This window comes from Mauremys reevesii, unplaced genomic scaffold (assembly GCF_016161935.1).
Source record: "Mauremys reevesii isolate NIE-2019 unplaced genomic scaffold, ASM1616193v1 Contig21, whole genome shotgun sequence".
In the NCBI taxonomy this organism is placed as follows: Eukaryota; Metazoa; Chordata; order Testudines; family Geoemydidae; genus Mauremys; species Mauremys reevesii.
In genome coordinates this window covers 520,935-545,449 of record NW_024100831.1, presented here as the reverse complement: position 1 = coordinate 545,449, position 24,515 = coordinate 520,935, and the positions used below count along the sequence as shown (strand labels likewise).

Below are 24,515 nucleotides of genomic sequence, written 5' to 3'. Positions count from 1 at the left end.
CCCATTGGCCACGGTTCCCTGTTCCCAGCCAATGGGAGCTGCGAGGGGCGGTGCCTGGAAGGAGGCAATGCAGGAGCCCTCTGCCGCCTCCCCTCCGGCCCGAAGGGACATGCTGCCAGCTGCTTCAGAGAGCGGCGCGGGGCTCGCAGAGCCACAGGGGGCAATCCCGCGGGTAGGCAGAGGGGTGGGGGGTGCAGGGAGCTTAGCGGGCCACACGCAAAAGTCCCATGGGCCGCGTGTTTGAGACCCCTGGTCTAGGATATATGAGAGACAAAGTAGGTGAGGTGATAATTTATGTGGACTTCCAAACAGTCTTTGCAAAATTCCTCACAGAAGATTATAGGGAAACCCAGTTATGCGCTGACTGCAGAACGTAACCCCAGCGTAAGATGAGACAGACCTGTATATATTTAAAGGCCTGTTCCTGTTACAGCTATCTAGATGATAATCTTCAAATAAATGGGGCTATCTTGAAGTTAAGGCAGTCTCATGAAAATCCACTATTGGTGGCTGAGTGAAACAAGACCCTACACTCAACTCAGTGGCATTTCTATGTCTTTGTCTGTAATTCAATAGCTTTTTGAAAAATATATTTGATCAATTCCAACATTTCCGGGAGTGCTCTAGGCGTCAATGGGCAGAACCCGAGTGATTATGGTAAAAATCAGAAAACTGGAAAAGTCCAATTTTAGTGGCAATTGAGTTTCTTGTTCAAGTAAAACACAGACCCCCCACATCAGGGGGTCAAAAATTCATATACTTACCAACAACACTATATGATGTGAACAGGCAGAGGGGAGCATGTTCCAGGATGCTCTGCCTTGAGGAGATCAGGTTGTAGCAGTTTGGGGTCTACAAGTGTATCACTCCAATGGCTGATCACTTACCCAGGGTTCATAATCATCTTGCAGACATCACAGCAGGAATTTTCCCCTAAACCACTAGTGGTCTCTGAAGCCTAGTAATCTGAGTGTCGTTTTTGCAGTGTGGGGCATCCCAACAATTGAACTGTTCACCATAAGGGACAACAGGAAATGCTGTCTGCTCTTGAGGTGGGGGTGGGAGTGTCTGAGTCTGGGCTCCCTGTCTGACATCTTCCACCCAGCTAGCTCTCCTGTATGCTTTTCCTCCAATCCTAATCATCACTAAGAGTGGGTCATGGAAAGCTTATTCAAATTTCCCTGGAATGGCTGAGGCAGTGCTGGTTCTCCCACCTTCTCATGTTACCAATTCAGCCTCTCTGGAACCCTTTCCTCTCCATCCCAACCTACTCTCAAAGAATCATGGTCACTCCTTGCATCCCGCGCTCAGCTCTTTGCATCTCGCGATGTGGCTGCTTCACGGCTGAATGAAGAGGAAGAGTAGAGTATTGTTCAGTAGAAAGCCTTCTACCAGAATAGCCTAGCAGTGGCTCTCAAACTTTTTTACTGGTGACCCCTTTCACATAGCAAGTCTCTGAGTGCGACCCCTCTTATAAATGAAACACTTCTTTATATATTTAACACCATTATAAACGCTGGAGGCAAAGCGGGGTTTGGGGTGGAGGTTGGCAGCTCTCGACTCCCCATATAATAACCTCATGACCCCCTGAGGGGTCCCAACCCCCCCATTTGAGAACCCCGGCTTAGTCCATTTCACTGACGTGTTTTTTGGTGTGGTTGTTGTCCCACGAAATACAACTGATGCTGGCTTCTATCCAGGACATCTCACAGCTTTTGCTGCACCGTTAACCATCCGGTCTTGTGCGTAGCTCATTGAGAGTGCACAAAGTGGCGATATCAGTGTTTCATCCCCCATTCACAGAAGATCAGTCTTTTCTAATGCCATGGGCTTATTCATCCATCCATCCTCCGGTCTGAGAGCCAATTCCTCTGTGGTACCTTAACACAGTCCTAGCAGCTTCAATGGGACCTCTGGAATCTATTCTGAAGCACTTCGAGGAGAGGAAAGTGATCAGGAACAGTCAGCATGGATTCACCAAGGGCAAGTCATGCCTGACCAACCTGATTGCCTTCTATGATGAGATAACAGGGTCTGTGGACAAGGAGAAGGCAGTGGATGTGTTATTCCTTGACTTTAGCAAAGTTTTTGATACGGTCTCCCACAGTATTCTGAATGAATGGACTATAAGGTGGATAGAAAGTTGGCTAGATCGTCGGGCTTAACAAGTAGCGATCAATGGCTCCATGTCTAGTTGGCAGCCGGTATCAAGCGGAGTGCCCCACAGGTCGGTCCTGGGGCCGGTTTTGTTCAATATCTTCATTAATGATCTGGAGGACGGCGTGGACTGCACTCTCAGCAAGTCTGCAGATGATACTAAACTGGGAGGAGTGGTAGATACCCTGGAGGGTAGGGATAGGATACAGAGGGACCTAGACAAATTAGAGGACTGGGCCAAAAGAAACCTAATAGGGTTCAACAAGGACAAGTGCAGAGTCCTGCACTTAGGATGGAAGAATCCCATTCACTGTTACATACTAGGGACCGAATGGCTAGGAAACAGTTCTGCAGAAAAGAACCTAGGGGTTACAGTGGACGAGAAGCTAGATATGAGTCAACAGTGTGCCCTTGTTGCCAAGAAGGCTAACGGCATTTTGGGCTGTATAAGTAGGGGCATTGCCAGCAGATCGAGGGACGTGATCATTCCCCTCTATTCAACACTGGTGAGGCCTCATCTGGAGTACTGTGTCCAGTTTTGGGCCCCACACTACAAGAAGGATGTGGAAAAATTGGAAAAAGAGTCCAGCGAAGGGCAACAAAAATGATTAGGGGGCTGAAGCACATGACTTATGAGGAGAGGCTGAGGGAACTGGGATTGTTTAGTCTGCAGAAGAGAAGAGTGAGGGGGGATTTGATAGCTGCCTTCAACTACCTGAAAGGGGGTTCCAAAGAGGATGGATCTAAACTGTTCTCAGTGGTATCTGATGTCAGAACAAGGACTCAAGTTGCAGTGGGGGAGGTTGAGGTTGGATATTAGGAAAAACTATTTCACTAGGAGGGTGGTGAAGCTCTGGTATGGGTTCCCTAGGGAGGTGGTGGAATCTCCTTCCTTAGAGGTTTTTAAGGCCCGGCTTGACAAAGCCCTGGCTGGGATGATTTAGTTGGTGTTAGTCCTGCTTTGAGCAGGGGATGGGACTAGATGACCTCCTGAGGTTCCTTCCAATGCTGATATTCTATGATTCACACTCCATGACCCACTTCCCATGTCCTTTGCATCAGAGTCCAGTATTTGGGTGCTTGGTGTGAAGGAACCAAGGGGGATCGGGGCAGCGTTGCCTCATTTAGCCAGGGAAGGGGCCATCACCATGAAACTCAAGGGCTGCCCCTCCATAGGTACTACTAGGTAAAATTCCCCAGCTTCAATGTGCTGTCCCACACATGACTAGGTGGAATATGTGTGTGAATCACATCTCGAAGCAGCACTGTTACAGTAGTAACCGTTTCTTATCCTGTTTTCTGATTTTCAGCAAATCAACAGGGTTCTGACCAGAGTGTGGGGTGAGGGACTCAGCCTACATAGTCAATGAAGTAGAGGACCCTCTAGTTTAAAAAAAAAAAAAGCCACATAATTTTGCTTCACACGATCTCAATTTTCTTGGTGAGACCCTGTGCTTAGAACCTGCAGCCTCAGAGCCTATAAAAGCTAAGGTGACTTTCAGCATTCCTGACATCCTCCTGTCCTGGGCTGCTCTGGATAATGTAACTCGGGACTAATTCTGCAAGAGTGCTGCACTGAGGTCATCTCCAGAGCACCCTCTTCTAGCACAGGGGGACTTGCAGGTCCCCAAACCTCATTTCTATCCCGGCGCATCCTACCATTTTCCATAGTCCAGAGCACATAAAATAAACATCTCCTTCCGGGGGGTTCTGATACATTATAAATTAATTATTTATTCAGTTTCTTCCCTCTTGTCACTTTACCTTTCGCTCTGTGTTGCCTCCAGAAGCAGTAACCAGCCAGGACAATGAGAAGAGCCAGGAGAGGCAGGATCAGACCCAGACCCACCTTCCAGGGATTGACTCTTGGGAAAAACAGCTCTGCAAGAGAAAGTGCCATTGACTTGGAAACAGATATGTACATAAGAATGGCCATACTGGGTCAAACAAATGTTCCATGTAGCCCAGTATCCTGTCTTCTGACAGTGGCCAATGCCAGATGCTTCAGAGGGAATGAACAGAACAGGGCAATCATTGAGTGATCCATCCCCCTTTCACCCATTCCCAGCTTCTCGCAGCTAGAGTTTTAGGGTCACCCAGAGCACAGGGCTGCATTCCTGCCCATCTTGGCTAATAGCCATTGATGGACCTATCTTCCATGAGCTTATCTAGTTGTTTTTTTAATCTCATTATAGTTCTGGCCTTCACAACATTCGCCAGCAAGGAGTGTCACGAATTGTGAGTTGTGTGAAGAAGTACTTCCTTTTGTTTGTTTAAAACCTGCTGCCTATTAATTTCATTCCCTGGTTCTTGGGTTATGTGAAGGGTTAAATAACACTTCCTTGTTCACTTTCTCCATACTAGTCAAAATGTTATAGACCTCTATCATATCCCCTCTTAGTTGTCTCATTTCCAAGCAGAACAGTCCCAGTTGTTCCATCCCCTTAAGACTTTCATTCCCTTAATCACTGTTTTGCCCTTCTGTGGACCTTTTCCATTTCTAATAGATCTTTTCTGAGATGGGTGACCATATCTACACACAGTATTCAAGCTGTGGGCGTATCATGGATTTATATATATTTATAATGATATTTATTGTCGTACTACTACTCCTGGGGGGATTCTGTGCCAAAAAATTCAATATTCTGTGCCCCCAAATTCTGCAAAATTCTGCATATTTTATTTGAATTAATAATGCAATGTAATCACACCAGTTTCAATTGTTTTGGTAAGTTAATTAAAATACAATACAGAAAGAAGTCACAATAACTATTCCCCACAGGGAGGTGGAGTACGGACAGCGCTGGGAGAGCTCTCCCCCAGCGCTGGTGCTTTGACTACACTTAGGCTTTGGCTACACTTGCATTTCAAAGCGCTGCTGCGGCAGCGCTTTGAAGTGCTAAGTGTAGTCAAAGCGCCAGCGCTGAGAGAGAGCTCTCCCAGCGCTGTCCGTACTCCACTTCCCTGTGGGGAATAACGGACAGCGCTGGGAGCGCGGCTCCCAGCGCTGGGGCTTTGACCACACTGGCGCTTTGTAGCGCCGCAATTTGCAGCGCTGGAGAGGGTGTGTTTTCACACCCTGCTGCAGCGCTGCAAATTTGTAAGTGTAGCCAAGGCCTTAGTGCTTCAAAGCGCTGCCGCGGCAGCGCTACCTCGGCAGCACTTTGAAGTGCTAAGTGTAGCCACAGCCTCACTCTGGCAATGTAGGGGCCTGAAAAGTTTCACAGGTTTTATACTCCTGGGGGAATTGACTGAGAATGGGAACAGTTAACTAACAATAGGAACAATGGGCCTGCTGCTGCATTTCTGCCTCTGAGAATGAGATCAGTTAACCATCAACAGCAACTTGAACAACTTTACTATACTACACAGTGCCTCTGAGAATGAGATCAATTAACTCAGGCAGGCTGCCTAGCCTGCCTCCTGCCTAATAAAAAGCCTGACCCTTACATGCCAGGGAGCTGCAGAGAGAGGGACCTCTTTCTTGCTCTTGCTTGTTGAGACACACGTAGGTACACCCCCCGCAGGTGATCACGCAGGCACGCATGCCTAGCACTGCTCCCTCCCCTGTCTCTGAGGCTGCGCCAGCAGGGCACACTGGAACCGTCACACTGTCTCCTGGGCTGCCTGGGAAGTGGCTTGTGTCCCTGGCCGATTTTTTTTTTCCATTTTTCTGCACGGGAGGCACAGAGAAATGCAGGCCATATGAATTATGCGCCCCCATGGGGGTGCAGAATCCCCTCAGGAGTATATTATCTACCCCCTAATAGTTCCTTACATTCTGTTCACTTTTTTGAATGCCACTGCTGAAGATGTTTTCAGAGAACTATCTGCAATGATTCTAAGGCTGTGGCTACACTTAGCACTTCAAAGCGTTGCCGCGGCAGCGCTTTGAAGCGCTAAGTGTAGTCAAAGCGCCAGCGCTGGGAGAGAGCTCTCCCAGCGCTGTCCGTACTCCACCTCCCTGTGGGGAATAACGGACAGCGCTGGGATCCCAGCGCTGGGGCTTTGACCACACTGGCGCTTTGCAACACCGCAATTTGCAGCGCTGGAGAGGGTGTGTTTTCACACCCTGCTGCAGCGCTGCAAATTTGTAAGTGTAGCCAAGCCCTAAGATCTCTTTCTTGAGTGGTAACAGCTAAATGAGACCTGATAATTTTGTATATATACTTAGGATTATGTTTTCCAATATGTATTGCTTTGTATTTATCAATGTTGAATTTCATCTGCCATTTTGTTGCCCAGTCACCCAGTTTTGTGAGATCCCTTTGTAATTCTTCACAGTCTGCTTTGGACCTAACTGTCTTGAGTAGTTTTGTATCATCTCCAGGTTTTGCCATCTCACTGTTTACCCCCTTTTTTCAGATCATTGATGAGTATGGTGAACACCACTGGTCCCAGTACAGATCTTGAGGCACATCACAATTTACCTTTCTTCTTTCTGAAAACTGACCAGTTATTCCTACCCTTTGTCTCCTGTCTTTTAACCAGATACTGATCCATGAGAGGAGCTTCCCTCTTGTCGCCTAGTGGCCTAATTAATTCATATATGATAATATGTGATAGTAAATTGTGTCATGATATGAAGTAGAGAAGTAAATGGTCGTAAGAATTCCTACACAGCATTCGGATTGTTTTAGCATTCAGGTTGCCTTTCAATTCTTTCCATGCTTTTTCTTTGTCTGTACTTTGCACCCTGCCAGCCCCCGGTTCTGAATAGCAGGGGAAATGGTCGAAGACCGTTGGGAAACACACATTGCATAAGAGGTTCAGTGCTTACCCCGCTGTTGAGGCAGGAAGAAAATATTAGGGCATTTAGGCCTAAGTAAGGGTAATATTTTTGCATTACTAACCAATACTATGCTTGAAGGGTAACCCGCAGGTGAAATCTGTTGGTATGCATGTGAAGGAGTGTATGAGAAGAGAAGTGTGGAGGCCCATCTCTAGAGCCAGATGCTCAAGGGAGGAATGAAGAGAGTTGAAGACGCCACAAGCATATTGGAAAGAGCAACCCTGATGACCCTGAAGCTAAAAGTAAACACCCACAAAGATGAAATAATGCGGCTGTCGAGACCCAGACCTTCCCTCCTGGGAATGTTGAGGCCCCCTGGCCTCGGGATGCAGACCAAAGGACTGATCACGGACTGATTATAACCTGACTGTGCAAAACCCATAGGCTCTAATGGGTGAAAAGCTCAATAAACACAGGGGTGTTTGCCATAAAGCTTTGGGTTCGTCTTGCCAGCATGTGAGAGCATCAGTTCGTGACCGACAAGGACCCGGCTTCTCCACTTGAGACCAATCTAACTGGTCATTAGATTGCCTCAAGCTACAGCCTAGGTAACTATAACATTGTCGGCAAGACGTGTGTGTGTATGTATGTATGGACATGCACTGATTTATTATGTTGTATTCTCAACAAACACGGCGTGTTGCCTTTTCTCCTGAAAAAGATCTCGTTTGCTTTCTATAAGCGTAACACTCTTATCCCATGACAGCTTACTTTGCTTAAGAGCCCTTGGTGAGGGACCTTGTCAAAGGCTTTCTGAAACTCTAGGTACCCTGCCTGCACTGGATCACCCTTCTCCACATGTTTGTTGACACCCTCAAAGGAGTCTAATAGATTAGCGAAGCAGGATTTCCCTCTACAAATGCCATGTTGACTTTCCCCCAACAAATCACGTTCACATATGTGCCTGATTTTTCTGTTCTTTACTATAGTTTCAACCTATTTGTCTGGTACTGAAGTTAGGCTCCAGAGATGATCCCGACAGTTACAGGCTGGTGAGCCTTTTTTAAAGAATTTTCTCCATCACCCCCATTGAGAACTGTGATGTTCACAGCACGCGCACCTATACAACATATACTAACAAAAATACTTTTGCTTGAAGGCTGAAGTGTAACAGGACGTTGTTTCTTAGAATCCAAACCCTTAACACACAAGAACCCAACACAGAGAGGGGTTGCTCCCCAAGGCAGCAGGCACAACTCCCACCTTAAAGGGTCCTAGAGCTTGAGCTCCAGCACAAGCCCAAATATCTACACTGCCATTTAAGCTGCCCTTAGCCCAAGCCCTGCAAGCGGAGTCAGCTGGCAGGTCCACCAGTGGATTTTGAATTAGCGTAGGCATATCCAAAGAGAACTAAGGCTGCTCAGAAGTTACTAAGAATTGCTCAGCATGTTGAAGGCCCAGGCCAATACATAGGAAACAATGATAAATACTCTCTGCCCACATCGGCAGTGTCCCTGTCCATCCATGTGCGGCACAGATGGGCACTGACCTGCTATGGAAATCGCTGACTCTCTCCTGGTTGAGTCGGGGGTTCCTGACACAGCAGGACACTTTCTGGTTGGACTCTTCTCTTAGAACAATGGCAATCTCTGTGTGAAACAGGCCACCGGCCTCTTGGAATATGTTTTCAGAGGCTGATGGTAAGAGCTGCCCCTGGAGATCTCTCCACTGAGCCTCAGGCTCTGGGTACCATCCGGATGATCGACACACCACCCTGATCCCTCTGTCCTGATGTCCCTCCACAGAGATGTTAGGATCAGAGCCCAAACCTACAGAAGAAATAAATGTACTTTTGATGATCCTACAGTGCCCAGTGATGAGCCAAAAGCTTTATTACACTGTTATCAAAAGCCATTTCCTATCAAACTAATAATTGAATGTGAGTCCATGAGTGTGGCTGGTCAGTTAATCTGGTCAGATTCCTATTTGATACACAGTAAAATTAATGTTCATGTCAGGGCTTTTTCTTGCTCCAGTTTACTTAAAGTGATTTAGTTCATCAAGTGCAAATTCCTGTGTGGCTGCTGCAATCAGGAAGGAATTGACTCAAGCTAAATCAGTATAAGCCATTTCCAAACCCGTGTAAGTGTCCACACAGAGCTTTGCACCAGTTCATTGAAACCAGTGCACATGTATGTGTAGACAACCCTTAAATAATTCACTAATGAAAACGTCATTTTAAGGGAGTTCAGGTTGCCTTGGCCTCCATTATCTAGTGTTTGTGGGTTTGTTTTGCTCAATGTAGTCCCTGGCTTTCAGAGCTACCAAATTTTCTGCTACCCACTTCTGGCATTCTGCAGGGGGCCTGGCCCGTCCACTTTTCAGTATGGGACAAACCCCTGCCCCTCCCCTTCCCCCCAAGGCCATGCCCACCCCCCCAGCCAGGCCAGAAGCTGGAGCCCGGCCAGCTCTGGGCCACACCCCCACCACCTACACTGGGTGGGGGCTGGGGAGGCAGGGACATAGGCAGGGGGCTGCTCTCCGGCCCCACCACCCCGGGCAGATGGGGGAGCCCAGGCTCCCCACCCCAGCTTCTGGCTTCCAGCTTAGCCACGGGCTGAGGCCTCAGGGAGAAGAGATGGGGCAGGGCAGGGCCACAGAGGGGATGGGGCCTCATAGTCCCCCCCCCCTTTTAGGAAGAATATGTCACCCCTTACTGGGGCTGGTGACCCTGCATTAGGAATAAGGAGGGAGGTAAATGGGGAGGTGGTTGCTCTGTGGGGTTTGCAGAGAGTGACAGAAGAGGGCACCGAAGGGGGTTGTTGGGGGCAGTTCACTGGCACCAAAGACAACCAGGAGCACCCACGACTCACAGCTGGACTGGAACTTTGCCCAGGATCCCTGAACTCTAAATGCAGCTGCAGTGCTCAGCGTCTACCCTCTCGTATTGTGGTACCACCAGGCCTGTGGCTCCTGCTGTTGGAGCTAACCCCGTTTTGCTGTTCCCACAATGTTCTCCCCTGTTGTTTTTCTACCTTCATCCTTCTGTAAGTCAATATTTCCCTTTCCTATACTTGTGGTACTATTCTGGGGTGTGTGCATTTACCCTGGGGGGTGGGGGAGCTGGAACAGGTGCCCTTGTGGTGGAAGGGAATTACCCCGCTGTGCTCCACAAAATACTTGTCAGTGCAGAATTAAGGCTGCCCAGCAGAGAGCAGCTAAACTTTATTTTCTGAAACCCAAGAGATACATAGTAACGGTGCACAGCGTCCCAGCCCTGCCACCTGAACTCTGCCTCCTGGGCTGGCAATAGGTGCTGGGCACGACTCAGTAAAAGTGGTGCCATAACACACAGACGTGAGGAAGGGCGATGGGAAGGTGCCACTGCTGTGTTGTGTTTCTCGAATTTGGATTCCAGCATCCGTCTGCCTGCCCGCCCACTGCCTTCCCCGTGTTCAGAGTCATTGTAGTGACTGGGGGAGGGATTCATTCAAGCAGGCTGACAGAGCTGTCACTGTGATATGGGGAGAGGGATCTCGCATGTCTCTCATTTCAGTGCTGAGGTCTGTAGGTTGTGTCAACAGAAGTGCACAGGGGCGTCTTCTTGCCATGGTGATTATCAGCAGCCTGGTATTCGCTGCACCTGACCTATGCCTCATATCACGGTCACAGACCTAGCTACAGCTGTCCCCTGGCTGGTCCGTCTGGCAGCACCTTCAGGGGGTCAGACCTCCTGCCTTCACCTGTCCTGGGAGGCAATTCCTCAGCTCTCCGACTCTTAGACCAGGCGCTGGGCTACAGGACTCTCTGTACCATCGTGGGTGCCAGACACCAGCCGAAATCAGTCCCGGCTGGTGGCATCAGTGAGGGGAGGAACAGAGCCATCGTCTGGCACCCTGGTGTGCACAAAAACATTGTAGTAACTACCTGTTACTATCACCTGACTTTTTATTGGTGTCTGTGGGTCTCATTAATCCCTGGCTCTAATGACCCTAAATTTAGCCCACTAATACTACCCCGAAGTCCAGTGAGTCACAGCAATTTTCAAGGCAATCTGAGCATGGGTCTGGAGTTTAGAGCCTTTAGAAAAAACAGCTGTTAACAGTCAACTAGAATAAACCTCAACCAGAGCAGAGCTGCTGCCCCACAAGAATGAGATAAATCAGGTGTCACCTCACAATGGCCCCTTTGACCCCACTTATTATCCTGCTGAAGATGTCATAGAATCATAGAATTCAAGATCAGAAGGGACCATTATGATCATCTAGTCTGACCTCCTGCAAGATGCAGGCCACATAAGCCGATCCACCCACTCCTTAGCAAGCGACCCCTGCCCCATGCTTCGGAGGAAGGCGAAAAACCTCCAGGGCCACTGCCAATCTACCCTGGAGGAAAATTCCTTCCCGACCCCAAATATGGCAATCAGTTGAACCCCGAGCATGTGGGCAAGACTCTCCAGCCAGACCCTCTGGAAAAGGCTAACACTATCCCAACATTGACCCTTTGTACTAATTACCAGTGTGGCACGTTATTGACCTATTGACTAAACCCGTTATCCTATCATACCATCCCCTCCATAAACTTATCCAGCTTAATCTTAAAGTCATGGAGGTCCTTCGCCCCCACTATTTCCCTCGGTAGGCTGTTCCAGAATTGCACTCCTCTGATGGTTAGAAACCTTCGTCTAATTTCAAGCCTGAATTTCCTGACTGCCAATTTATATCCGTTTGTCCTCGTGTCCACATTAGCACTGAGCTGAAATAATTCCTCTCCTTCCCTGGTGTTTATCCCTCTGATATATTTAAAGAGTGCAATCATATCTCCTCAAATCCTTCTTTTGGTTAAGGAAAACAAACCAAGCTCCTCAAGTCTCCTTTCATACGACAGGCCTTCCATTCCTCGGATCATTCTAGTGGCCCTTATTTGTACCCGTTCCAGTTTGAATTCATCCTTCTTAAACATGGTAGACCAAAACTGCACCCAATACTCCAAATGAGGTCTCACCAACGCCTTATATAACGGGACTAGCACCTCCTTATCTCTACTAGAAATACCTCGCCTAATGCATCCCAAGACCGCATTAGCTTTTTTAATGGCCACATCACATTGCCTACTCATAGTCATCCTACGATCAACCAGGACTCCTAGGTCCTTCTCCTCCTCCGTTACTTCCAACTGGTGCGTCCCCAGCTTATAACTAAAATTCTTGTTAGTCATCCCTAAATGCATAACCTTACACTTCTCATTATTGAATTTCATCCTGTTACTAATACTCCAGTTTACAAGGTCATCCAAATCTCCCTGGAGGATATCCCGATCCTTCTCCGAATTGGCAATACCTCCCAACTTCGTGTCATCCGCAAACTTTATCAGCCCACTCCTACTTTTGGTTCCGAGGTCAGCGATAAATAGATTAAATAAAATCGGACCCAAAACTGAACCTTGAGGAACTCCACTGGTAACCCCCCTCCAACCCGACAGATCACCCTTCAATACGACCCTCTGCAGTCTCCCCTTTAACCAGCTCCTTATCCACCTCTGGATTTTCATTTCGATCCCCATCTTTTCCAATTTAACCAGTAATTCCTCATGCGGTACCGTATCAAACGCCTTACTGAAATCAAGATATATTAGATCCACCGCATTTCCCTTGTCTAAAAAATCTGTTACTTTCTCAAAGAAGGAGATCAGGTTGGTTTGGCACGCTCTACCTTTCGTAAAACCATGCTGTAATTTGTCCCAGTTGCCATCGGCCTCAAGGTCCGTAACCACTCTCTCCTTTAAAATTTTTTCCATGACTTTGCATACTACAGATGTTAAACTAACAGGCCTGTAGTTACCCGGGTCACTTTTTTTCCCCTTCTTGAATATAGGAACTATATTAGCTAATCTCCAGTCAAACGGTACAACCCCCAAGTTTAGAGATTTATTAAAAATCATTGCTAACGGGCTTGCAATTTCACTCGCCAATTCCCTTAATATTCTAGGATGAAGATTATCCGGGCCCCCTGATTTACTTCCGTTAAGCTGTTCAAGTTTGGCTTCCACCTCAGATACCGTAATGTCTACCCCCATATCTTCATTCCCGTCAGTCCCTCTACCACTATTCCTTAGCCCTTCATTAGCCTCATTAAAGACCGAGGCAAAATATTCGTTTAGATATTGTGCCATGCCAAGATTATCCCTAATCTCCACTCCGTTTAAAGTTTTAAGCGGTCCCACTTCTTCCTTCTTGGTTTTCTTCCTATTTATATGGCTAAAAAACCTTTTGCTATTGGTTTTAATCCCCTTCGCTAGGTCCATCTCCACCCGGCTCTTTGCCTTCCTCACTGCTTCCCTACACCCTCTGACCTCAATAAGGTAGGTTTCTTTGCTGATCCCTCCCATTTTCCAGTCCTTGTACGCTTTCTGTTTTTTCTTAATCACCCCTCTGAGACGCTTGCTCATCCAGCTCGGTCTAAAACTGCTACCTACGAACTGTTTTCCCTTTCTCGGGATACAGGCCTCTGACAGCTCCTGCAACTTCAACCTGAAGTAACCCCAGGTGTCTTCCGCCTTTAGATCCCTAACTAGTCGCCTTAATTTAGTAAAGTTAGCCCTTTTGAAATCGTAAACCTTAGTCTCAGATGCAATTTTGTTTATCCTTCCATTTATTTTGAAACGAATTAGCTCATGATCACTCGAGCCAAGGTTGTCCCCTACAACTATTTCCTCAACAAGGTCCCCATTACTCACCAAAATCAGATCTAAAATGGCATCCCCCCTCGTCGGTTCAGCAACTACTTGATGAAGGAATTCATCAGCTATCATGTCTAGGAAAAGCTGAGCCCTATTATTATTACTAGCATTTGTTTCCCAATCTATATCCGGGAAGTTAAAGTCTCCCATGATCATACAGTTCCTATTAGTATTTACCTCCTTAAAAACATTAAAGAGCTCTCTATTGTGAAAGTAGAATGAATTATATTGTAAAAATAAGAATGGATTAAAGAAATGTTGTATGTACCTTTAAGCAGAAATAAGAAATGTTGAAATACAGGTGCCAGGAAAAGAAACATTAGGCATAAACAATGGTGCTAATGGCGAAACATTAACAGAAGATGGGTAATAGTTAGTAAGGAAATAAGATATGCATGCCTAGCCCAGGTAAACTTATCTGATTCTGCTTCCTTTGTTAGCTTGTTAAGTTCTCACCCTTTTATCTGTATAAATAAGATAGTTTGTGTCTTGCATGGTGCTCACATTATCTGGGTGTTATTAGCAGAGCGCTGTGCTAATAAAACAGAGTGGTCTGACAAACTGTGAGTCCTGAGTCTAACTTTGAGACTATCCATATCCAGGCTAGATCCCGGCGGTCTATAGCACACCCCAATCACTATCCCAGGGGACGCTCTAGTAGTTTTCTTCCCCAATGTCACCATTGCCCAAACAGACTCCGTATTATCCATTGCATTGCTAGTTATTTCGTTACATTTCACCTCATTATTGACATACAATGCTACTCCCCCACCTTTACCTTTGCATCGGTCTTTCCTAAACAGCACATACCCTTCCATACCTGTACTCCAGTCATGGCTACCGTTCCACCATGTTTCGGTTATTCCTACGATATCTGGTTTCAATTCTCGGACCAGGAGCTCCAGTTCCTCCATTTTGTTACCTAAGCTTCTCGCATTGGTGAACAAACATCCTAATTTTTGCTGTTTGGCTCCTCTCACCCTTTCCACCCAACTTGGTAGGGACACAGTACTACCAGTATGACCTGTCGGTCTAGTATCCGTCCCCCCCCTCTTCCTTATACCTAACCCTCCCCCTCTGGCTATATCTGTTGTTATCCTGTTGCTCTCACTCTCAATGTATAAATTTGGCGTGGAGAGTACCTGGACCTCTCCCAACCGTCTCCCCACAATGTCTAGTTTAAAGCTCTTCTAATCAGATGAGCCAGCCTCCCTCCTAGAATTCTACTTCCTTCCCTACTTAGGTGGAGCCCATCCCGTGAGAACAGTTCTCTGTCCCCAAAAGCCTCCCAGTGCCCATACATCCCAAAGCCCTCCTTGTAACACCACTCCCTCAGCCAACTATTTATCATCACAATCTTGTCACCCCTTTGGCGCCCTTCCCTAGGGACAGGTAGAATCCCACTGAAGATCACCTGAGCCTCAATTTCCTTGAGCGTCTTACCCAACCTGGCAGTCTCCCTTGATCCTCTCTAGCGAGAATCTAGCCGTGTCATTCGTTCCTACATGAAGGATGATCAACGGGTTCTTACCTGCTCCTCAAAGTATCACCACAAGTTACTGACCTGCCACCTGCAGTTCCAATAAAGCTTCTTCATAAGTGACACTGGACTGAAAAAAGCACGTGTACTGTCCCTTGTCGGAGAGCTGGATATCGCGTATTCTCAGGGAAACTCTCCCATTGGTGATGTCGTCCCTCAAGAGCTCAGTTCTTCCTCGATATTCCAACATCTGCTCTGCATACTGATCCTGCCCATCGCGGTACAGGTGCACCACTGCAGAGAACTGGGATCGGAACCATCTCACCTCCATGTTCTGAGCGCTCATCCTGGGGGAGAGGTGGCAGGGCAGGACGGCCTCACCTCCTAGGGAGGCAGTGACTGGACGGTCAGGTCCAATCACTGTGAACTGTGCTGTGAAATGTACAATGAACAATGGAAGTTAAATCGGCGAGAGGCTGAAGGTGGCATTAATTCAGCAGTAAGATATACAGTAAGAGAGCGCCCTGCACTAGCAGTGAACACCATGTACCCAGGCAGTGCTCTCAACATGTCTAGGAGTGCAGAGAGTCACAGGGTTGGCCTCTGACTTCCTCTGTGGTCTGCTCAAGGAACGTCCCTCCCCTTAGGTCTCAAGCCTTCAGCCATCACCTCTCTCTGGGCAGGGATCTACGTCCTTCTCTCACCACACTGAGATTTTACAGCTCCCTGCAATTCACTGTGGTTTTCCCAGCAGGCCTGAGAAAACTCCAGCACCTGCATTTTGCCTTCTCTCCCAGAGCTATGAACAGCATTTGAAAGTGGTTACTAGTGACAGAATAACTTCCAAAGCAGAGCAAAAGTCTGACAGAGAAAATGTACCGTAAATCAAAAGTCTGAACACATTACGCTTATACCAAATGATTCTCATCTGGCACATGAGACTTGCTGGTAGGGCCGTCTTTAAACATTTCTATAATGGTATATGCCCTCTTGCTTAACAGGTCATGTCAGTTTGTAGCCCAAAATCCCAGGTCTCTTCTCAGTTTAAATCAAGGATTTAACAAAAAAAATCTTTGTTCTCTTTGACTTCTGGGAGCTGGTCTGAACTACTTTAAGCAATTTCCCCGCTGGGTGGCTGTGACAGGATCCCCAGGGTACAACTTGGGACTGGAGCCTGGGGGATGGGGATATGGGCTGGGGGCTGCTCACTGCAGGCAGGTGGAGGGTCCGCCATGGCTCTCCACAGCTGCCGACACAGCTCTTATCATAGCTGGGCTGCGGCTCCGAGACCCTGCCCCCCAGCCAGAGCCGGGTTGGGGAGAGCTGCGTGGGCAGCTGTGGTGAGCCTGGGTCCCTCCACCTGCACTGAGTGGAGATCCGGGGGGCAGGGACACGGGCAGGGGATGCTTTTGGCAGCTTCCAGATTGGCCGGGGATGGGGACTCCAGGGGAAGAGGAGGGGCGGGGCAGGCCCTTGGGGGGAAGGGGAGGGGCCTCAGGTGGTGGGGGCCCCCAGCCCTCCCACTTTTGAGAAGGCTCCAATACCTGTGGTTGAAATTCTCTAACCTCTTCAACTAAAACCACATTATTTTAGGTAAAATATAGACCAGATACATTAACTGCAGCAGCGGTTCTCAAACTGCAGGTCAGAACCCCAAAGTGGGTCATCACCCCTTTTTAAGGGGGTTGCCAGGGTTGTCTTGGACTTGCTGGGCCCTAGGGTCGAAGTCAAAGCCCAGGCCCCACCATCCAGGACTGAAGCCAAAGCCTGAGGGCTTCAGCCCTTGGTGGCGAGGCTCAGGATACAGATCACGCACCTGGGCTGAAGCCCTTGGGCTTCAGCTTTGCTCCCCCTCCCCCACCAGGACACACGGGTGCAGGCTTCAGTTCCCCCCTCTTAGGGTCAGGTAGTAATTTTGGTTGTCAGAAGGGGGTCACGGTTCAATGAAGTCTGAGAACCTCTGAACTACAGGAAGATAGATTTTAAGTGATTATAAGTAGCAGGCAGAGAGATCAGAGTAGATTACATCAGAAATAAAATCACAGTGTAAATTGCACAGACTAGGCAAGATTTGAATCAAGCAGTTTCTCACCCTAACCGATATTCCAGGAAGCTCACACTTCTTAATCCGCTGGCTGGAATCCCTTTCAGCCGGGGACCAATCTCCCCAGTTCAAAGTCTTTGTCTTCCCTCTATCTTGCACGTGTTCAGAGGGGGGAGCAGAGAGGCCGAGTTGTGATGTGATATCATCCTTCACTTATATTTTCTCTCCAGGTGCTAGAAAGATGCTTGATGTGAGGTGGGGGTTGGTAGCCACTGGGGCATGCGTGCCCTCTAGGAGAAGCCTATGGGAGAGTGGATTCTCCTTGATGGGCCATCAACACCTGTCTGAACAGTGACACTTGCTCCTTTGTTGCCATTGAAAGCCTACCTCTGGGTGTCTCCCACTTACCACATATTTCAGTAACAAACCTAGAGCAATACTTCATAACTTCACATGAAATGATGGTATGTAGAATTCAACAGATATTCAACAGATCAAGGGAACGTGCGGGCCCCTTACTGAATGAGAGAGGCAACCTAGTGACAGAGGATGTGCAAAAAGCTTATGTACTCAATGATTTTTTTGCCTCTATCTTCAAGAACAAGCTCCCAGACTGCTGCACTGGGCAGCACAGCATGGGGTGGAGATGACCAGCCCTCTGTGGAGAAAGAAGTGGTCCAGGACTATTTAGAAAAGCTGGACATGCACAAGTCCATGGGCCCAGCTCTAATGCATCTGAGGGTGCTAAAGGAGTTGGCAGATGTGATTGCAGAGCCACGGTGGTTATCGGGGTGGTCTCGGATGACTGGAAAAAAGACAAATACAGTGCCCATATTTTAAAAAGGGAAGAAAGAGAACCCGAGGAACTACAGACCGGTCAGCCTCACTTCAGTCCCTGGCAAAATCATGGACCAAGTCCTCAAAGAATCCATTTTGAAGCACTTGGAGGATGGAACTTAACTGTTCTCAGTGGTGGCAGATGACAGAACAAGCAGCAATGGTTTCAAGTTGCAGTGGGGGAGGTCTAGGTTGGATATTAGGAAACACTATGTTTGTCAAGCCGGGTCTTAAAAATCTCTAAGGATGGAGATTCCACCACCTCCCTAGGTGATCCATTCCAGTGCTTCACCACCCTCCTAGTGAAATAGCCTCTGGCATGTAATCTGCTCCTTGGATTGTGCAACTGAATGACACTAGCCAATATCTCCAGTCCCAGACTCAGGCCTAGGAACCTCCGTCTTCCAGTGGTCCAGTTATGCCTGCTGGATGCTGCAAGCTTATGAGTTCATCAATTTAACAAAGAAATTGATATGTACCAGGCTTGTTATCCCAAGGGGAGTCTCTGACACACTCCAAACCAAATGCACTGCTTTAGGTAGAATAAACAAACAGATTTATTAACTACGGAAATAAATTTGAAGTGATTATAAGGCAAATAAATCAGATTTGGTCAAATGAAATAAAAGCAAAACACATTCTAAGCTGATCTTAACACTTTCAATGCCCTTACAAACTTGGACGTTTCTCACCACAGGCTGGCTGCTCTTCAGCCAGGCTCTCCCCTTTGATCAGCGCTTCAGTCGCTTAGTGGCGGTGTCTGTAGATGGAGGCGGAAGAGAGAGAGCCTGGCAAATGTCTCTCCCTTTTACATCTTCTTTCTTCCCTCCTGGCTTTGTTCCCCCACCCCCCTACTTCAGGGTCAGGTGAGCATCACCTCATCGCAGTCCCAAACTGACCAAGGGAAGGGGGTGACTCACTGGAGTGTCCAACAGACCCTTTGTTGCTGCCTAGGCCAGTGTCCTTTGTTCCTGTGAGGCTGGGCTGGGTTTGTCCTATACATGCCCTGATGAGGTGTGAACCGCCCCTCTGCTCTTGGAGAGTTTTTGCCAGGGCTCATTTTAAGCCATGAGGACACATTTTTAGCCTCATAACTACGTACCTGAAATTATAACCTATAACATCACTACAACATTACTTGTAACAACGACGCTCAGTGCATCTTGAGCTTTCTGAAGACACCCAACATGACAAACTTTGGATCGGACACCACACAATCATTTTTACAAGGATGAACATGGGGTGCTGGGTGTTCCCCTGAGTTACAGAGCGTCACATCCTCCCCCATGGAGTAGATTACAGTCCTGAGCCCATAAAGCTACATATAGATACTATTTATCAAGGAGTACAAAAATACACATTCATGTTAATTCAATAGTTCCCAAAATACTGCATGTGGTTCCAATACTGGTCACCCAGAGTTCACATGTGAACATTATACACTGTCCCTGTTATCTCTGAATAGGGGTCCCTTGGGTATAATGGATACTGGGGGTCTGGTTCTCTGATACACCAAGGACTTTTCATGCTGCTCCAGTGCGGGGGCCTCTCCAACCAGTGTAGGGACGGTGTAAGGGCCTGCAAGATGTAAAGATATGAAAACTGATCATCATCATTATGCAGGTAAAGTTACAGGTCAGATAATGGAGAGGGAGAAGGCGGCAGATCGAAAAGTGCTGGGGACAGAGAACCAGCATTGTGGAACTGCACACAAACGGGTGGGGGGGGGGGGTCGGGTCTCAGGGCAGAGACGAGAGAGAGAGAGAGCGCGTGTGCGCGCGCTGGTTAAGTTAGCAGGATGGAAACCACAGCAGGAGGAACCAAAATGCCTGAGTAGTTGTGGGAGCAGCCCCGGGGGTGAGGTCTTCACCAAGGGCACAGAATGAAGAAGCCAGTAAATATCCTCACATCCCCATTGTGAGATGAGGTCTCGCTCCCGGCCCTAGTCAGATGTGCCTAGTGCAGTGTGAATGACTTGTGCATTTTCATTTCATAACCGGAGAGTCTGGGATTCAGGATTTGTTCATGGCTTAAGAGTCTGATCTGTGTCTTACACGGTCCAGCCGTGTAATCTATAGGAATTGGACGGTGTCCCTTTAAATGGTATGTGAGCCCTGTAATGGTGCTCACCACGTTCTATGTCTTAAAAGCTTCTAGTCAGAGCAGCAGGGTGTGTACAGTAAGGCCTGACAAGAAGACTGTGTCTAGGCAGCAAACACGGTTACTGGGGACCCAGGTGTGCCCTGTGGTTTCTCCACGTTGCTGGCTGTCGGCAGGCTGCACAGACGTGGTTTATAAGACACGGCGGTGATGTAAGATGGATGTTAGTGAACAGCAATAGAACAACAGCAAACCCCGCGAGGAGGCCGGAGCTCCTACCTGACACCAGCCTGAGAACCTGTAGGGCGAGGCAGAGAGTGACGTAGCCAGGCAGAGCAGAACTCACTGTGGAGCCCGGGGAGAACGAGGGAACCTTCCCCGTCATCGTAGCTGGGTCTGGGGAACAGGAGAAATAGCAAACGAGACAGTGAGTGAGTGAGAGGGATGCAGTGACAGCGCCACGGGGCAGTGGGAGGAGGTAACAAGCCTCTCTGCTGCCCAACATAGACCAGAAGGGAAGGGATTTCCCCCACAGCCCTCGTCTGCCCTGGCTCTGGGAAGGGTCAGATGTCCCTGTGTCAGGAGCCAGTCCATACCACATGCCCACACCATGGCTGCACCTGTGGACCTGTCTGGGTCTATTAGATTGTAAGAAACTCTCCAGGGCAGGGATGGTCCCTGACTATTGGTGTGTCCAGGGCCCAGCACAACGGGGTCCCCATCTCGCTTGGAGCATTTAGGCACTACTGTCGAATGGGATATATAAAGGAAAACAAGCCAGTGTGGTAGGAATGGCCACTGATCGTTGTGGGAAAAAGTGGCTCCATTGTCTGATCACACCTGTCCCACGTGAGGGCTCTCTGGGGTCTCCCAATGAGCTGATGAGTGCCTGGCTCTGGCAATTTTACATGTCGGTGACCCACCCTCATTGGCTCCAGCCTTGGTGCAAACGTGGTGAATTCTGAGCAGGGTCACCCTGGCTCTGTGCCCCCTGGGATCTGTAACATTAAACCTCTCTCAGGGCATGTCTGCACTGCAGGTGGGAGCGAGCTTTGCCGTGGTGTAGACGGACACAGGATAGCTCTGCTCGAGCTAGTTCACTAAAACTAGCAGTGTAGCTGGGGTAAGCCAGGCAGCAGCTCGGGTTACCTGCCTGAGAAGAAACCCGCCTGGACCCCCTGGGTATGTACTTGGCAGCTAGCTTGAGCCACCATCCACGCTCCCCCCTGCTACACTGCTGTTTTTATTACACTAGTGTTAGTCACTCAGGGCACGCTGCACCCAGCCATGCGGCTCCTGCCAGGCCGTGCAGTGGTCAGTGTGAACCAGACTGTGCCTGTGACTTTCCCTAGCCTGGGACAGCCCCCAGCCAGTGCTGCCCACAGAGCGGCCAGGAAGGGAGCCAGACCAAGACTCCAGGACAAAGACTCAAGGCCACCACCATCACCACTCCCCCGTGACTCCAACCGACTGAGCTTTTGGGGCAGGTGAAGCACCCCCTGCCCTGGCAGACATCCATAGGGTGAGTGGCAGCAGTAACAGCTCCTGCCCTCCCTCGGGGCAATGGCCCCACAGACTGGCAAGGGGCTGGTAGGGATGATACATTGACAAAGGTTTTTCTCTTCTTGTCTTTCACCCCCTCACTCTGGAACTTCAGTTTAGTGACTTAATGATAAAGGGGAAGAAGGGGGGCAGAATCACAAACAAACATCACCCCCCCACCACAGCACAACAGGAAAACTACGCATGGCAGTTACTGGCCAATCAACATCTAGCATCACTGAACAGAACCAATGAGTGACAGGGAGTCCAGCACTGTGCCAGCCAGCAGGGCCGCCGGGGGGGGGGGGGGGAGAGGAAGTGGGGCAATTTGCCCCAGGCCCTGCGGGGCCCCCACAAGAGTTTTTCGGGGCCCCTGGAGTGGGGTCCTTCACTCACTCCGGGGGCCCTGGAAAACTCTCTCAGTGCCCAGGCCTCTGGAGCTTCTTCCGCTCCGGGTCTTCAGCGGCAATATGGCGGTGGGGGCCCCCTGCCGCCAAAGACCCCAGGCCCCCTGAATACTCTGGGCGGCCCTGCCAGCCAGTCCATGTGCAGACGAACAGAGCAATCTCTGAATTGGCAGGGACAGTCCCACGGCCAGGTTTACATTCAGAGTCAGGAGGCACCGGTTTCTCCTAAGAATCCCTTCAGCAAGGCCTGTTGGTGCTAAGAGCTCATCTGAAGGGTCAGTGCTGTGTGTGCAGGCCTCAGACCGAGCCCTGGAGCGGGGGATCCAGTGCCCAGAGCGCCCAAACCTGTGCCTGTCACTGCCAGGGGCTTTCAGAGTCTCTGACACCCGCAGCCGCTCCCTACGGGGAGTTCACACCATAAATCCCCCTCTCACTTACCGAGGCTGCTGCCCCTGCTCCACACAGGGCATCACAAAGCCGGGGGGTTGGGACCGGACTCATCATGGTTGTTGTTACATTTGGAGCTGAATTGACTGGGCCGAGTGCTCTCCCCTCCTGTCCCTTCCACTTTCTGCAAAAACAAAAGAACAAAAAGCCTCAGAAACGAATGGTCTGCATCCCTGGCTGACCGGGGCAGAGAGGAAATTCCTCTTAAAGGAACAACCTGATAGGGAAAATTTGCCCCCCCCTGTCCAGCCTAGGTTATTATTTGCTTGCAGCATTTATTGTATTAGGCCCAAAGGCCTATAGTCTAGACAACTGTTCTATATAAAGCCAAGGTTTGCATTTCTGCTTTTAATATGTTTATCTGTACAGAGGGCATTCAGGGAAAATGAGGAACCAAAAGAAGGAAATAAGAAAGGAGTGTTCAGCTTGTTTTTAGATTGCTTTATGAATTTTAGCCTGTATAATGTAACCACAAAGAAAGGGTCTTAAGACTGGCAGACCACCAACAAAAAACTGCCCAGAAACAATAAAAGGAAACACCATATATGGGAGAAAACTGAAGTAGCTTGCTAATGGTACAATTGATACTCCCAAATAAGGGAATTTTAAGTAAATGCTAATTTGCGGTTTTAACCTTTATAAGCCTGGTAAAATTTGTAACAGGCAGAGGGGAGCTTAACCCTCTCCCTGCATGCATGCTTGTACTATAATAAAAGTGCCTCCGGCTGCCTGATCCAAAATTCAAAGCTGTGGTCGATTTTTCCACAACAATTTGGGGGCTCGTCCGGGATCCACAGATGGCATCCCTGGATCGGAGGACCGCGGGCGGTTCCCTTCCAGACCCCGGGCCCATCTGAAAGGTAAGAGACCTTTTGAAATCTCTGGAGGGGTCTGGAGGAGGACTGATCCGTAGGCTCCGGCTTGGGGTAAGTCACAAGCTGGATCTGAACTTTTAACATCAGGCAGGCCGGACGCCTTTTCTTGAGGTTGGTTTGACCCGTGTAATTCCCGGTGTGGTAACGAGTCCGGAGTTGGTTGGTTGTTTGGTTGTTTGGAAGTGCCGGCAAGCTCAAGCCTCGGACCCGCACTCCTTTTCGTCCGAGGGAACTGATCGCCTTTTTAGGGGTTCGGGGGTCCTGGAGCCGCCAGGTCGGGAGGGACCAGAGCAGTATTCGCCCTGGCGACTGTGCCAGGAACGTGCCTGTATGTGTGTGAAGGCCAAGCGGCCAGTGTGATTGTCTGTTGTGGGAAGACGCCCCGAACCTTCCGCGAAGCAAAAGCTAGTGACCGGGCGTGTCTCGAACGCAAGCCCCACAACCCTGCTTGAAGAGAGACTGTGGAAGCTTCCCCGACTGGCAGGCCTTGGTGAGTGGCTAACCAGTCGAGGTGCATGTACGTCCCCCGTCCCGTTACCCTTTTCCCTCTCCACGTCCCCATGATCCTGTGACCGCTCTTTGAGCACTGCCTTCACCGAAGGCCGCAGGGTCCCTTTGTTTCCCCCCCGGAGCTATAAGCTCCCTTCCCTTCTCGGAGAGGAGGGAAGCCCCAGGGAAACCGCACCGTTGGCTCGGAAGCTACTGCAGCACCGTTGGCTTGAAGGCTGGTGCTCAGGGCTGAAGAGAGACGTGCGGAGACCACGGGCTTTTCTGTTAGCCCGCCCCCCTTACCCGCTCGCCCTGTAGGTTTGGCAGAGGCGGTATCCCGAGCCTCGGAACCTGCTCCCTTGTGTTCCTGCCATGGGCAGGTCAGTGGGCCACTGGTGATAGAACCGGGGCAGTCCTAATAAGCATTCCTTGTGTGATTGGCTTGCGTGAAACCGAGCTGGAGTGAGTATGGGGAACCGAGGGTCAAAAGACCTTCCGCTCCCACCCAAAGGCACGCCTGCTGCATATAGGTATTTAAATTATAATCAGTCGACTGTTAAATACTTAAAGAAATGGAATTGGTATACCAGAGATGATCCAACCCTGCAGTTTCCCCTGGAGGGAAGTTTTGACCTTGACAAGATTGTACACCTCAGGGGTGCACTCC

General features: G+C 49.1%; 1 protein-coding gene across 1 annotated transcript in view; it reads right to left on the bottom strand.

The window, feature by feature from the left end:
• The window catches only part of LOC120393515 (butyrophilin subfamily 1 member A1-like), a 29,779-nt gene extending 7,280 nt beyond the window's left edge, over positions 1 to 22,499 (bottom strand). The window contains exons 1-5 of the mRNA XM_039518112.1: positions 22,476 to 22,499; positions 20,368 to 20,484; positions 15,192 to 15,539; positions 8,459 to 8,718; positions 3,922 to 4,060 (exon numbers count right to left, since the gene is read on the bottom strand). Coding sequence (XP_039374046.1) covers positions 3,922 to 4,060; positions 8,459 to 8,718; positions 15,192 to 15,539; positions 20,368 to 20,473 — 853 coding nt within the window. The 5' untranslated portion in view covers positions 20,474 to 20,484; positions 22,476 to 22,499. The remainder of the gene's footprint in view (positions 1 to 3,921; positions 4,061 to 8,458; positions 8,719 to 15,191; positions 15,540 to 20,367; positions 20,485 to 22,475) is intronic.
• Between the last annotated feature and the right edge of the window lie 2,016 nt (positions 22,500 to 24,515).